The 13531-nt window shown below is 38.3% G+C and overlaps 1 protein-coding gene across 1 annotated transcript in view; it reads right to left on the bottom strand.

The window, feature by feature from the left end:
• The window catches only part of ELP2 (elongator acetyltransferase complex subunit 2), a 48977-nt gene that overhangs the window by 16698 nt on the left and 18748 nt on the right, over window positions 1-13531 (bottom strand). Inside the window, exons 9-14 of the mRNA XM_070452861.1 lie at window positions 12904-12999; window positions 10484-10584; window positions 10165-10296; window positions 5191-5340; window positions 2330-2518; window positions 173-242 (exon numbers count right to left, since the gene is read on the bottom strand). Of these exons, the coding sequence (XP_070308962.1) occupies window positions 173-242; window positions 2330-2518; window positions 5191-5340; window positions 10165-10296; window positions 10484-10584; window positions 12904-12999 (738 nt within the window). The remainder of the gene's footprint in view (window positions 1-172; window positions 243-2329; window positions 2519-5190; window positions 5341-10164; window positions 10297-10483; window positions 10585-12903; window positions 13000-13531) is intronic.

Below are 13531 nucleotides of genomic sequence, written 5' to 3'. Positions count from 1 at the left end.
TAGTTACCATGAAATATCTGACAGAGAGCAGAGATGCCTGTACTGTGATTTATAAAAAGAGAAATCACCTGTAACGAACACTAGTACATGTTATACAAGTGTGTAACTAGGTGGTAAGTACCATTATAGGTTCAGTAATTCTGGAGACGAATTCAGATGAACTCAGCCTTACCCTGAAAGACAGCTTTATTGGATAATCCCAAAGCAGGGACGGTAGCTCCTTCTGGAAGATCACCGTCTTGCTGGAATAAAAAGTGTGAGACATGTCTTAAATGCTAAAAGATCCTGTTACTTCAGGCACCGCGAAAAAAAAAAAAAATGCTATGCTCATTAATGCTGAGAAGCAGTGTAAAGACCACTTACACTGAGGGTATCTGCCCAGACTTCCATTTCCTGAACCAAGAGATGAAATGCTAATCCAGCACACAGGTCCCAGCTAACCCCAGCCCCAGCCCCCGCCCCCACCCAATCCATAAAGCTGGGTATCCCCTCATCCATCAGCTCACTGAACCCTCACAGTTCAGCAGATTTCAGGGTTTGACAAGGAAAGCGCTGTGATGGCTTCTAGCCAAGAGTGGGCTGATAACGGAAGGCCTGAAACCTTTATTTACAAGAGAGTTTCATGGGTACATCCCTGGTGATGCTCATGTGAACATACGTTTCCCAGGAAGCCACAGTAATAGTATTTTCATTAAACATACCTAAAATTTTGTGTATTTTAAAACTTTATAACAGACTACTCTTTAAAGTGACAATATGTTTATATGCTGCATATCAATTAAGTTATTACAAGTGAAACAAACACTAACCATCAAAATTGGCACATGTCCGTAAGCTAACAGCATTTCTTAAAATCTAAACTTTAATACAGGGGTTGGAACTGAACACAAACATGAGCAATGGGAATTTAAACTCACTAACACTGGTTACCTGAGACACAGGATGCTTTTATTTTAGAAACCAAGAAAATGAAACACCATGGAAAAGAGCAAAAAGGAGGCATTCCTACATATTTAATATGGGAAAAAAATCTAAAAAGCAGCAAGTGGCTTTCCAGTCTATAGGATCTCTGTATCTTGGGACACAGAACTGAATATATACCAGGGACTAACCTCTCATGAAATCCCACCACCACATGTAAATCCCTAGAATTGTCAGATCCTCAAATCAACCAGCCCTCCACCATCATGCTCCATCTAATGACCACAATCCAGGCCCCTCTTTTGATATTGTTCTACTGTCCATTAGCATTAGAAACTATGTAACAGAATCTTTCCTCTTCTTTACCTAATCAAGAGAGCCTGTGGCCAGAGGTGTCCATGATACACTCTAGGAAGCGCAGTTGGACATTTCCTTTAAAACGATTCTCCTTTTCTTCTCCAATCTTACCCAGACTGGTGCTAACATCCCTGCCTTCAAAGTCTTTGAGCTCAAAGGTATCCTGCTCCCACATCACTCTTTCCCACAAAGCGCATTTCATCACTTCCTTTGTTCAGGACCCATCATCAGTACCAGTCTGAACTATGTCTGCCTCCCAGGTCCTCCACCATTAGACCTTCCCCCAGTTCTCCATTTCCCTTGATAACACTTTTCATTCAAGCAGCTCTGACCACTCCACAGCTCTCTTTCTCTCCTTCCTTCTGCCTATTAAAAGTGTACTTACCCTTCTCAAGCTCAGAAGCAAATTTGTGACCCGACTCTAAGGACTGCAAAGGATTGTATGACATGCATTTCTGTGTAACACAATTACCTGGCTACTTGCTTTCCCTTCCTTCAAAACTGGTTACTTGATAATTTTTATAACCTATGTATTTTTTAATAAGTGCTCAAATCCTTTGTAGAAAGAGGGTAAAAATGAACATTAATAAAACTTACCCCTTTCAAAATTCTAATGAAGCCTCATTTTCTCAGTGACACTTCCTTCTTTGACTATTACTTTAGCCAACACAAGAGTCAGCAATTAACTGGTTTTATCTAACAACTGTAAGTACATTAGCTCCATACCCCCTACCCCTTATCTACATCGAGATGATAATCTCCTTGAAAATATAACCCATTGTGTTTTATCAGTTACCGAACACAGTGAACATGCATAGTATTTGTATCTTAATATTTTAATTCTTTACAGTGTCTTGGGCTTATCTGTTATAAAATTTCTTATACTAATATTTAAATTTTTGCAGAGTATATGCAGAAATTATCAAGCCAATGATAAAATGATTTGACTTCCTTTCTATCCATATTCTCCATTTACAGCCTTAGGTAAAACTTCTTTAAAATGTTATATGAAGTGGCAAGATCTACTTAAAACATTTAGGGGAATACTCACATTACAAAGCACATGATTCAGTGACCGACCCGTAATGGCACAAAAATTTTCCACAAAATTCCGAGGTGCAGAAAATACTCGAAGAACTTTTTCATCTGCTCCAGACACAAACTGAAACCTATTGATCATTGCCAAACATTTAAGGTCATATCCATGTATCTGAGGCCTTGCAATTTCATGCCAAGTCACCTGGGTGCCAAAAAAGATTAAAAAAAAAATGATCACATGTTTCAAAAACTGAATTCTTTTCAACAAGCAAAGCATCAAACACAAACTCATTCATTATGCCATGGAAATGTGACCATGGGGCAGATTCATCCATGTTGTTGTGTTCATCAACAGTTCAATACTTTTTCTTGCTGAGTAGTATTCCTTTTGTATGGCTATACCACAAATTGTTGATCCACTCACCTACTCAGATATCTGGGGTGTTTCCAGCTGTCTTACTGAGAAAACAGACACGAACTTTCAGGTACAAGTCTCTGTATGACTATATGCCTCTATTTCTCTTGAGTAAACACTTCCTATGGGTATGATAATTGAATGATGATTGTATAACTTTTAATAAACTGTCAAATTATTTTCCAAAGTGCCTATACATTTTACAATCCCACCAGCAGTGTAAGAAAGATCCAGCTGCCCACACCCTCATCAGCACTTGTGCAAGTCAGCTTTCCACATTAATCATTCTAACAGTGGTATAATGGTATCTCATTGTAGCTTTAATGTGCATTCCCTAATGGCTAATGATACTGAAATCTTTTCCTGTTCTTATTTTCCATTAATATATCATCTGCAGAGAAATATCTTTTGCCCCATTTACTACCCCCCACCTTTTTTACTGGATTATTTGTTTTCATTTTTACTGAGTTCTAAAAAGTTCTTTATAGACTCTAGATAAAAATCCTTTATCAGATATGTGTTTTGTAAATATTTTCTCCCAGCTTGTGACTCATCTTTTCATTTTCCTGATAGTGTCTTTCAAAGGGCAGAACTTCACATTTTGGATAAAGTCTGATTTACTGATTTTTTTCTTTTTTTTTTAAAGGATCTTGAGTAAACAACAACTGAGTCATACTGGTAGCAAATTACCAAGAGTCACAGAAAACCACTCCAAAATCATCTGCCTTTTTTGCTTGACTATAGTACTGCTCCCAATGTTCTCTATTAATTTTAATCTACCAAAGTGCTGCTAAAGCAGAAATGCCGATGGCCAATTTCATTAGCACTCAGTCTGACCCACAGTCAGTTTCATAAATTTTTATCAGAAACTGGGTATACTTTGTAGTATAGCACAGTTCAATGATTTATCAGTGGTAAAGTTTTATTGTGGTTTTTGAAAGCTTAGGGCAAGGCTGAAAAGTTTCTTTAACAAAAACTGGGCTCAGCAACTATTAAGTGACACTATATGATATTAGAAATTAGCTTTTATTGCAGATCTGACAGAGTTTCCTAATGAATTAAAATTACAAGGTATAAGAGAACTTTGTGGAACTAAAGTAAACACATTTTGGCAACTAACATTTTAATTGTTTGAATTATAAAGAATATACGTATGCTTAGGTTTTTTACTGAAATACAGTTGAAATATGTAATATTATGTTAGTTTCAACACAGTGTACAACATAGTGATTTAAAATTTAAATACATTACAAAACAGTCACCATCATCAATCTAGTAACCACCTGTCCTCACACACAGTTATTAAAACATTATTGACCATATTCCTTATGCTCTATATCATACTCCCATGGCTTATTTATAACTGAAAGTTTGCGCCTTTTAATCCGTTCACCTATTTCGCCCAGCTTCACACCTCTGGAAAACACTCATTTGTTCTTTGTATAAGTTTGTTTTTACTTTGTTTGTTCATTTGTTTTTTAGGTTACACATATACATCAGATTGTCTTTCTCCATCTAACTGTATCACTTAGCACAGTATCCTCTAGATTCATCTATTTTATTATAAATGGCAAGACTTTATTTTCCTCTTTAAAATTGTTTTTTACTTTTTAATTTCATTGAAGTGTAGCTGATTTAAAAGGTTGTGTTCACGTCTGCTGTACAGAAAGTGACTCAGTTATATACATATTTAAGACTTCATTATTTAATGGCTAATATTCCATTGTATATATACCATGTCTTCTTTATCTATTCATCTATCAATAGATACTTAGCTGCTTCCATATCTTGGCTATTGTAAATATTTACAATAATTACATTAAATAAATACATGTAAATATTGTAAATAATGCTTCAATAAACATGGGAGTAGATGTGTCTTTTCAAATTAGTGTTTTGTTTTCTTTAAATAAATACCCAGAAATGAAATTCCTAGATCATGGGGTAGCTCTATTTTAATTTTTTGAGGAAACTCCACTCCATTTTCCAAACCACTGTTCCAATTTACGATCCTACCAACAAGGCAGGAGAGCTCCCTTTCTCCACATCCTTGCCACCATTTGCTGTTTATCTATTTGATGACAGCTACTCTGAGAGACGAAAGGGAGTATCTCATTGTGGTTCTGATTTTCATTTCCCTGATGGTTAGTGTTGAGCATCTGTTCACACATCTACTGGCCATCTGTATGTCTTCTTTGGAGTGCTTCAGTTTTTAAGACACCTATTTTCCAGGGTAACTATAACATTTTGCATTCCCACTGGCAATGTATGAAAGTTCCAGTCTCTCTGCAACCTACTACACTTGCCACTGTCAGTATTTTATACATCAGATATCCCAGAGGCTGTGCAGTGGCATTCATCATTTTAATTTGCATTTCCCTAATGGCTAATGTTGCCGCCCCTCTCTTCAAGAGCTCAGGGATGTTCAAGTGGGTCCGTCAAGACGGAAGATATTTTACCTGTGACTGATCTTTTCTCTTCCAAGGAGCAAAAAGTCGAGTTGTCTGGTCAGTACCAACAGTGATGATAAATTCTCCTTCTGGATCCCACGATAGGTCTTGGACACCATCAAAGTGTCCTGAAATAACAATCTCTGGAGTCCACTCTTTCTGCAACGAAAGTGCTCACGATACATCAAAATAATCTATGTATTTTCATTTAAAATTAAGTCTGATAATGCCTTCAGTCCTCAGGTCTGATATGGAAAAGACCACAGCTCCCAAACAAGGTGAAAAGTTAAGTAAAAAAGATGGAAATTCACAGTAACAGGATCTGTTTTCCAGTCAAATAGATTTGAACTTAAACATTCAAATATGTGTTGTGTCCTTCAAAGCAGCTTCCTTGGGGAACTCCCCTCCATTCGTCATTTGTGAATGCCTCCTGGAACCCAGACATTACCCAATCTTTCTGTGCCTCAAATAACTCTTCTGTAAAAGAGTTACCTAGCTCCTGCAGTCATTACGATAGTCAGATGAATTTATATTTACACAACACTGGCACATACTAGGTATCAATAATACACAAGTATTTATTTGTCAAACTAAATAATAAAGAGTACTGGGTAACACGAGCCTGTAGATTCTGAGTGTATGCCTGACCAGCTCTCTTTGCTAAGTAGAAAGCTGCAGATGTAGAGGACAGAGGTTAAATTAAACCTAGTTAGTCTACCTCCTGAGGGAGCCAGCACCAGTAACCAGTAAACAAATAATGAAATGAAATACAGAAAATGTCCACCAAGCATCTTTTGGAACAACTCAAGTGGTGTAAAACTTGAACTTTAAAGAAAAATCAAATCTGTATAAATAGCTAAAAGGTCATTCAAAGCCAACTCTGATGAATGTGGTTAAGCCATATTATTTTCTGGCCAAAAACATAAACAGGCTGGAACAAAGAAATGCTGTTAATTTCTTCTGTGATATAAAAATTGACTCTAAAGATAGCACTAATGGGAGTTCCCAAAAGATTTTGAAAAAAGTACAGCACTTTTGACTATCAACACAGTTCTGAAGGGCAGCATCTGTTTTTAGAATTGCCCTTGATTGTAACAAATGTGTGGGATGCTGAGGGTGGAGGCAGCTGTGCATGCTTGGGGGGGCAGGGTAAGTGGGAGCTCCATTTTCTGCTCAACTTTTCTGTAAATCTAAAATTTCTCTAAAAAATACAGTCTATTAAAAAATTACTCTATTTGGTAAACTATTATAAATTTGAAATCAAGTTATAAGCAAAAGTAAGTGAAATTCTGTCCTCTGGCCTGAGTAGAAGAGTTCCTCCCTACTCATCTGATGCTTTTTCAAATGAAGGCCCTCTAAGACCAGACAAAATACGGCTCAGAGAAGTTCTTAAGAACAAAATTAAATTTATCCTAAAAAAATTTTATTTGAAAGTGTCATAGATAATGATTCCCTGGTTCATTTAATAGTAAAAACAATCTTAAAGGTCAACTCCAAATGGCAGATACAAAGGAGAAAAGTGAATCACTGCATCTACTGAGAATTCAAATCCTTCTATATGACACAACTATTACAAAGCTCACAAACTAAAGGTCAAGCAAATTCATGAATCTGTACTTAAATTTAAGTATCACGCACTAATCAATTGCACCAGTCTGGATACACGAATTTTTACTTTGGAAGTGAAGCTACTAGATGCACATTCAAACTCTGCTGACTCAATTCTGCTCTATGTTCTGACTTCTTTCATTTATTTAAAATATATAGTATCAAATACGTGTCAGGCCCTGCTTTTCACACTGTACAAGTATTACCTTATTTTAGCATCATAAAATCCCTCTCAGTTCAGTTCAGTTCAGTTGCTCAGTCGTGTCTGACTCTTTTCGACTCCATGGACTGAAGCATGCCAGGCCTCCCTGTCCATCGCCAACTCCCGGAGTTTAGTCAAACTCATGTCCATCGAGTTGGTGATGCCATCCAACCATCTCATCCTCTGTCGTCCCCTTCTCCTCCTGCCCCCAATCCCTCCCAGCATCAGGGTCTTTTCAAATGAGTGAGTTCTTCACATCAGGGGGCCAAGGTATTGGAGTTTCAGTTTCAGCATCAGTCTTTCCAATGAATACGCAGGACTGATTTCCTTTAGGACAGAATGGTTGGATCTCCTTGCAGTCCAAGGGACTCTCAAGAGTCTTCTCCAACACCACAGTTCAAAAGCAGCAATTCTTTGGCGCTCAGCTTTCTTTATAGTCTAATTCTCACATCCATACATGACTACTGGAAAAACCATAGCTTTGACTAGACGGGACCTTTGTTGGCAAAGTAATGTCTGCTTTTTAATAAGCTGTCTATGCTGGTCATAACTTTTCTTCCAAGAAGCAAGCGTCTTTTAATTTCATGGCTGCAGTCACCATTTGCAGTGATTTTGGAGCCCAAGAAAATAAAGTCTGTCACTGTTTCCACTGTTTCCCCATCTATTTCCCATGAAGTGATGGGACCAGATGCCATGATATTACTTTTCTGAATGCTGCGTTTTAAGCCAACTTTTTCACTCTTCTCTTTCACTTTTATCAAGAGGCTCTTTAGTTCTTCAATTTCTGCCATAAGGGTGGTGTCACCTGGATATCTGAGGTTAAGTGATATTTCTCCCAGTAATCTTGATTCCAGCTTGTGCTTCATCCAGCCCAGCATTTCTCATGATGTACTCTGCATAGAAGTTAAATAAGCAGTGTGACAATATACAGCCTTGACGTACTCCTTTTCCTATTTGGAACCAGTCTGTTGTTCCATGTCCAGTTCTAACTGTTGCTTCATGACCTGCATATAGATTTCTCAAGAGGCAGGTCAGGTGGTCTGGTACTCCCATCTCTTTAAGAATTTTCCACAGTTTGTTGTGGTTCACACAAAGGCTTTGACGTAGTCAATAAAGAAGAAATAGATATTTTTCTGGAACTCTCTTGCTTTTTCAATGATCCAACGGATGTTGGCAATTTGATCTCTGGTTCCTCTGCCTTTTCTAAATCCAGCTTGAACATCTGGAAGTTCATGGTTCATGTACTGTTGAAGCCTGGCTTGGAGAATTTTGAGCATTACTTTACTAGTGTGTGAGATGAGTGCAGTTGTGCGGTAGTTTGAGCATTCTTTAGGATTGCCTTTCTTTGGGTTTGGAATGAAAACTGACCTTTTCCAGCAGTGTGGCCACTGCTGAGTTTTCCAAATTTGCTGGCATATTGAGTGCAGCACTTTCACAGCATCATCTTTTAGGATTTGAAATAGCTCAACTGGAATTCCATCACCTCCACTAGCTTGGTTCTTAGTGATGCTTCCTAAGGCCCACTTAACTTCACATTCCAGGATGTCTGGCTCTAGGTGAGTGATCATACCATCATGATTACCCGGGTCGTGAAGATCTTTTTTGTACAGTTCTTCTGTGTATTCTTGCCACCTCTTCTTAATATCTTCTGCTTATTACATCCATACCATTTCTGTCCTTTATTGTGCCTATCTTCACATGAAATGTTCCCTTGGTATCTCTAATTTCCTTGAAGAGATCTCTAGTCTTTCCCATTCTATTGTTTTCCTCTATTTCTTTGCACTGATCACCAAGGAAGGCTTTATTTCTCCTTGCTATTCTTTGGAACTCTGCATTCATATGGGTATATCTTTCCTTTTCTCCTTTGTCTTTCACTACTCTTCTTTTCACAGCTATTTGTAAGGCCTCCTCAGACAACCATTCTGCCTTTTTGCATTTCTTTTTCTTGGGGATGGTCTTGATCACTGCCTCCTATACAATGTCACAAACCTCCATCCATAGTTCTTCAGGCACTCTATCAGATCTAATCCCTTGAATCTATTTGTCACTTCCACTGTATAATCATAAGGGATTTGATTTAGGTAACACCTGAATGGTCTAGTGGTTTTCCCTACTTTCTTCAATTTAAGTCTGAATTTGGCAATAAGGAGTTCATGATCTGAGCCACAGTCCACTCCCGGTCCTGTTTCTGCTGACTGTGTAGAACTTCTCCACTTTTGGCTGCAAAGAATATAATCAATCTGATTTCAGTATTGACCATCTGGTGATGTCCATGTGTCGAGTCTTCTCTTGTGTTGTTGGAAGAGAGTGTTTGCTATGAGCAGTGTGTTCTCTTGGCAAAACTCTGAAATCCCTCTCAGTAGGTGTTATTACTGTCCATATTTTACAGATGAGGAACTGGAGACAAAGGTTCAGTGATGTCCTCAGAAACATAGCTAATAATTTCTGGGGCCAAGATCCACATGCTCCTAACACTGTTCCTGTTATTCCCTTTCCCCAAATCCAGAGAAGTAGGTCGGAAGCAAATTAGGAAGCAAGAGATTGGAATAATACTGTAAAGCAGCTATTATACTTACCTAGAGGAAGATTATCCCTCTCCAAGAGAGTAAAAAGTGTAAGAAAGATCTAGAAAAGCCCAATATTTGCAGGAACATTTAGAATTACACGTATCAAGAGCCCCTGAGAGCATTAATATATTCCATCATAAAATAACAGGTCCTTCTAAATGCCCTTATGTCAGTCAGTCATTCAACAACTCAACAAATTATCAGTGGAGCACCTAGCTATCCAATAGGGAAAACATCAAATTATGTTATCTTGCAGAAGACAAAGAAATTAAACATTTTAGGAAAAACTCATCACAAAATGCTTATAGCTTAAGGGAGAGCTTAAAATTTATGCAGTTTAAACTTCACTTATGTAGAAAATTTAACTACATGCAAACTTTAATATTGCAACAATGCTAGACAGTTGAATTTTATTCTTAGAAAAGCATAAGTTTCTTACTGAGTATAACAACAGAATAACATCTACAGAAAAAGTGATGTCATCTGAACTTAAATGCCTCTACTATCTTTCTAAAGACTGGTAGAGGTAAAACAACACTGTTTCCCAAGGTTTCACTTACAATTTACTCTACTTAATCAGAAATGATTTAAAAGCATTTTCCTTACTGGGTTCATAGCATTCTGTTTCCAAAGGTGCAATGCTCCGTGGAAAGCATGAGCGATGATCATGGAGCCATCTTCACTGAACTGGCAATCATAAAATCCCAGGGTATTGCCACCTACTTCTCCTACTCGAACCTACTCAACAATACACAGAAAACAAGTCATAACCAATTTCTCAAAACAGAAACCACCGATTCCAGAGATTAGGTTCTTACCTATTTAACATACACAAAGAGGGAACATCTGTAGCTCTAGGAACACAGACTTGGGATTTACTGCTTAATAAACTCATTTTTCTGTTCCTTAAATATTCACATTTTACCTGTTCTAGCCAAACTCCTGACTCTTCATCTGGAGCCCAGAGAATCATGGTTTTATCCATTGAGGCAGACAACAATCTCATTGGCTGTTGTAGGATACCATCTAAAGAAAAAAAACAAACTACACTAAGTCCTCTAAATAAAAATACAAATTGCACACTTTCACAGAGGCAGTGTTCGCCATGTCCAGTCATGTAAGTTAGTTCACATGTCTAGCATACATTTGTCACCTGTATGCATCCTCTACAAGTGGTCATGCTTTTGTGTACTTTACAGCACTGTATAGAGTCCAGTGGTACAGTATCTTTATTTCAAGCTAGATTTGCAAGAGGTTCACTGAACTTCTTGGTGTGTGATTCGAGGCACTTTCTAATCAAGACCTCCAATGAAGAATTGGGAGGCCCAGAGAAAGGACAAAGAGAGAAGAGAGGAAAAAGAAACTGAAGAACTGAAGAGATTCATGACACAGGAAACGGCAAGACCATTTTATTTGAGGAGGTACTGTTGGTTTTTCAGGCACAGGACCTGAATGTAGACCAGTACACACGAAGGTTGCAGCAGCCATTCAGAATGCAATCCAGTACTACCTTGTCATCTATGACAAGAAAAGAAGAGCTGCTACCCAGACATCACTGGATCATTTTTTCAACAGGCTTAGATAGACTTGAATCCAGTAAAGAACCAATCCTTTGCCATCAACATCAGGTGTTGAGTGAAACTGCAGCCTGGCCTTCATCTTTTGACAATCCTTCAGTTCTACCATCTCCCACCTCTTCTCCCTCCTCCTGTCAGTAACTCTTCTTGCCTGTTCACTCAATGCCAGCCCCTGTATGCAAGCTGTTGTGTTGCACTACCATACTTTTCAAGGTACAATGCTCTTAAAGTCTTAAAGATGTTTTATTACTTGTGTGAAAGTATTATACATTTATTACAGTACTATATAGCCAATTGTATTAAGCTAAAAAGGCAGGTTGTACAAGCACAAATGCATATTGATATCATTTTAACAGGTATAAAACAATTTTGTTTATGGTTACATAAATGTATAGTATAAAAGTATAAAAACTGCATGGGAATAATGTACACTGAATTCAGCCTTAAGGGAAGGATGGAGGGGGAAGGGTTCAGGAAACACTACACAGGGATCCCCAATATCTGTATCTAATTTATCTCTTACTTTAATTAATCACTTATTTTTGGCTGTGCTGGGTCTTCGTTGCTGCGCGGCTCTCTCTAGGTTGCGGCGAGTAGGGGAGCGAGGGCCTCTCCCTGCGGAGGCTTCTCTGGCTGTGGAACAGGCTCTAGGCGCACGGACTTTGGAGGCTCCAGTGCGTGGGCTCAGTTGGGGCTCTCGGACTCAGTAGTCGGGGCACACGGATTCAACTGCTCTGCAGCATGTGGAACTTTCAGGCCAGAAATCGAACCCAGGGCCCCTGCACTGGCAGGCGATTCTGATCCACTGTACCACCAGGGAAGTCCTGTGATATCTAATTTATCTTTTTTTCAACTGCAGCAAATATGACATAATATAATAAAAGCTGGGTGGTGTTACCTGAGCATTAATTCCTGCTGCTCTCTACTCTTGTCTTGGGGAAGGGGCTGGGAGAAGAAAACGGGGCTGCTGCCGCGCTCAGCTCTACACCTCAGTGCCAACTCGAACGGGCACACAATCATCACTCCATAAACAGAGGTTAAAGGCAAAAGACAGAAGGAAAATCTTTACTTAGTCATAAATGATGTAGCTTGGCATTACCAACTTCGTATTTCCAAGGGTAAAGGATCAAGTGAAGTTGACTTGAAAGTCAATTTCTCTTAAACCCCACAAGGACCAGGTAAAAACTTTAAAGATAAAAAGTTAAAAGCCATATGGCAGTTTTGGCATCAAAGCAGGAATCATGCTTTTCCCTCTTAGAAATACAACCTTCAATGAAATTGAAGAGCTAGCTGAACAGGTTACAGTATTATACTTTGCCCACATGAAAATGTCTAATACTTGAGATTTCTTTTCTTTAATCGTTTGTTTTGGCCGGGCTGGGTCTTCATTGTGGCACACTGGCTCTTCGCTGCTGTGCTAGGGCTTTCTCGAGCTGCAGCAAGCAGGGGCTTCTCTCGAGTTGTAGTGGGCAGGCTCCTCACTGCAGTGGCTCCTCTTGTTGCGGAGCACGGGACCTAGGGTGCGTGGGCTCAGCAGCTGTGGTTCACAGGTTAGTTGCCCTGTGACATGTGGGAACTCAGTTCCAGACCAGGGACTGAACCTGTGTCCCCCGCACTGGCAGGCAGACTCTTAATCCCTGGACCACAAGGGCAGTCCCTGATATCTCTAACTACACTCAAAAATATCCTCTACTTCACTTCGTCGGCTTAAAATTCTATCAGTCACATTTAATTGAAATGAGGGCTTTGTGTTTGATTTTCTTCCTACCTTTGTAAAATGAAGGCTGCCAATGAACTGCATTTACCCAGTTTTCATGACCAGCTAGTACAGTCTCCAGAGTAACCGCAAATGTTATTTTAATACCTACAACCAAAAAAAAAAAAAAAAGATTCCCACAAAGCCCTTTTTAAAAGGAACATTTTCATAACCAACTCAGTTGTATAATTACATTAAAAAAAAATAAGAACAGAACATGATTTAGATTCAACAAAAAACATTAATTCTAAATTTCATTAACTTTACCCCTTATTCAAAATTACAGGAGAAAAAAGATATATAAATTCTATCTAAGATGCATCAATTTTTCTTTATGTTTTGCCTACTTGGCTATAAATAAAAATTAAGGGATATATTCTATTTTAAATTTTCAGGGACAGTGACTCTTACTCTATAATTAAAAAAAAAAAAAAGGCATGCCGGCCTCCTTTGCTATCCTCACTCATTATGTGAAACAGTCTAAACTACCATTAAAAAGAGACAAGATCCCTAAGATAAATGTAAAAATAAAGGAAGTCAAATCAGTATTGTGAACTTTTAAACAAAATAATTAATGAAAATATTACAAAAGTTTTCATATTTGGAAACAATATGCTTATAGTATTTCTTGGTTCTCTCC

This window comes from Odocoileus virginianus, chromosome 22 (genome assembly GCF_023699985.2).
Source record: "Odocoileus virginianus isolate 20LAN1187 ecotype Illinois chromosome 22, Ovbor_1.2, whole genome shotgun sequence".
Classification (NCBI taxonomy): Eukaryota; Metazoa; Chordata; class Mammalia; order Artiodactyla; family Cervidae; genus Odocoileus; species Odocoileus virginianus.
Note: the sequence above shows the minus strand (reverse complement) of the source record. Positions and strands in the feature narration are given on the sequence as shown.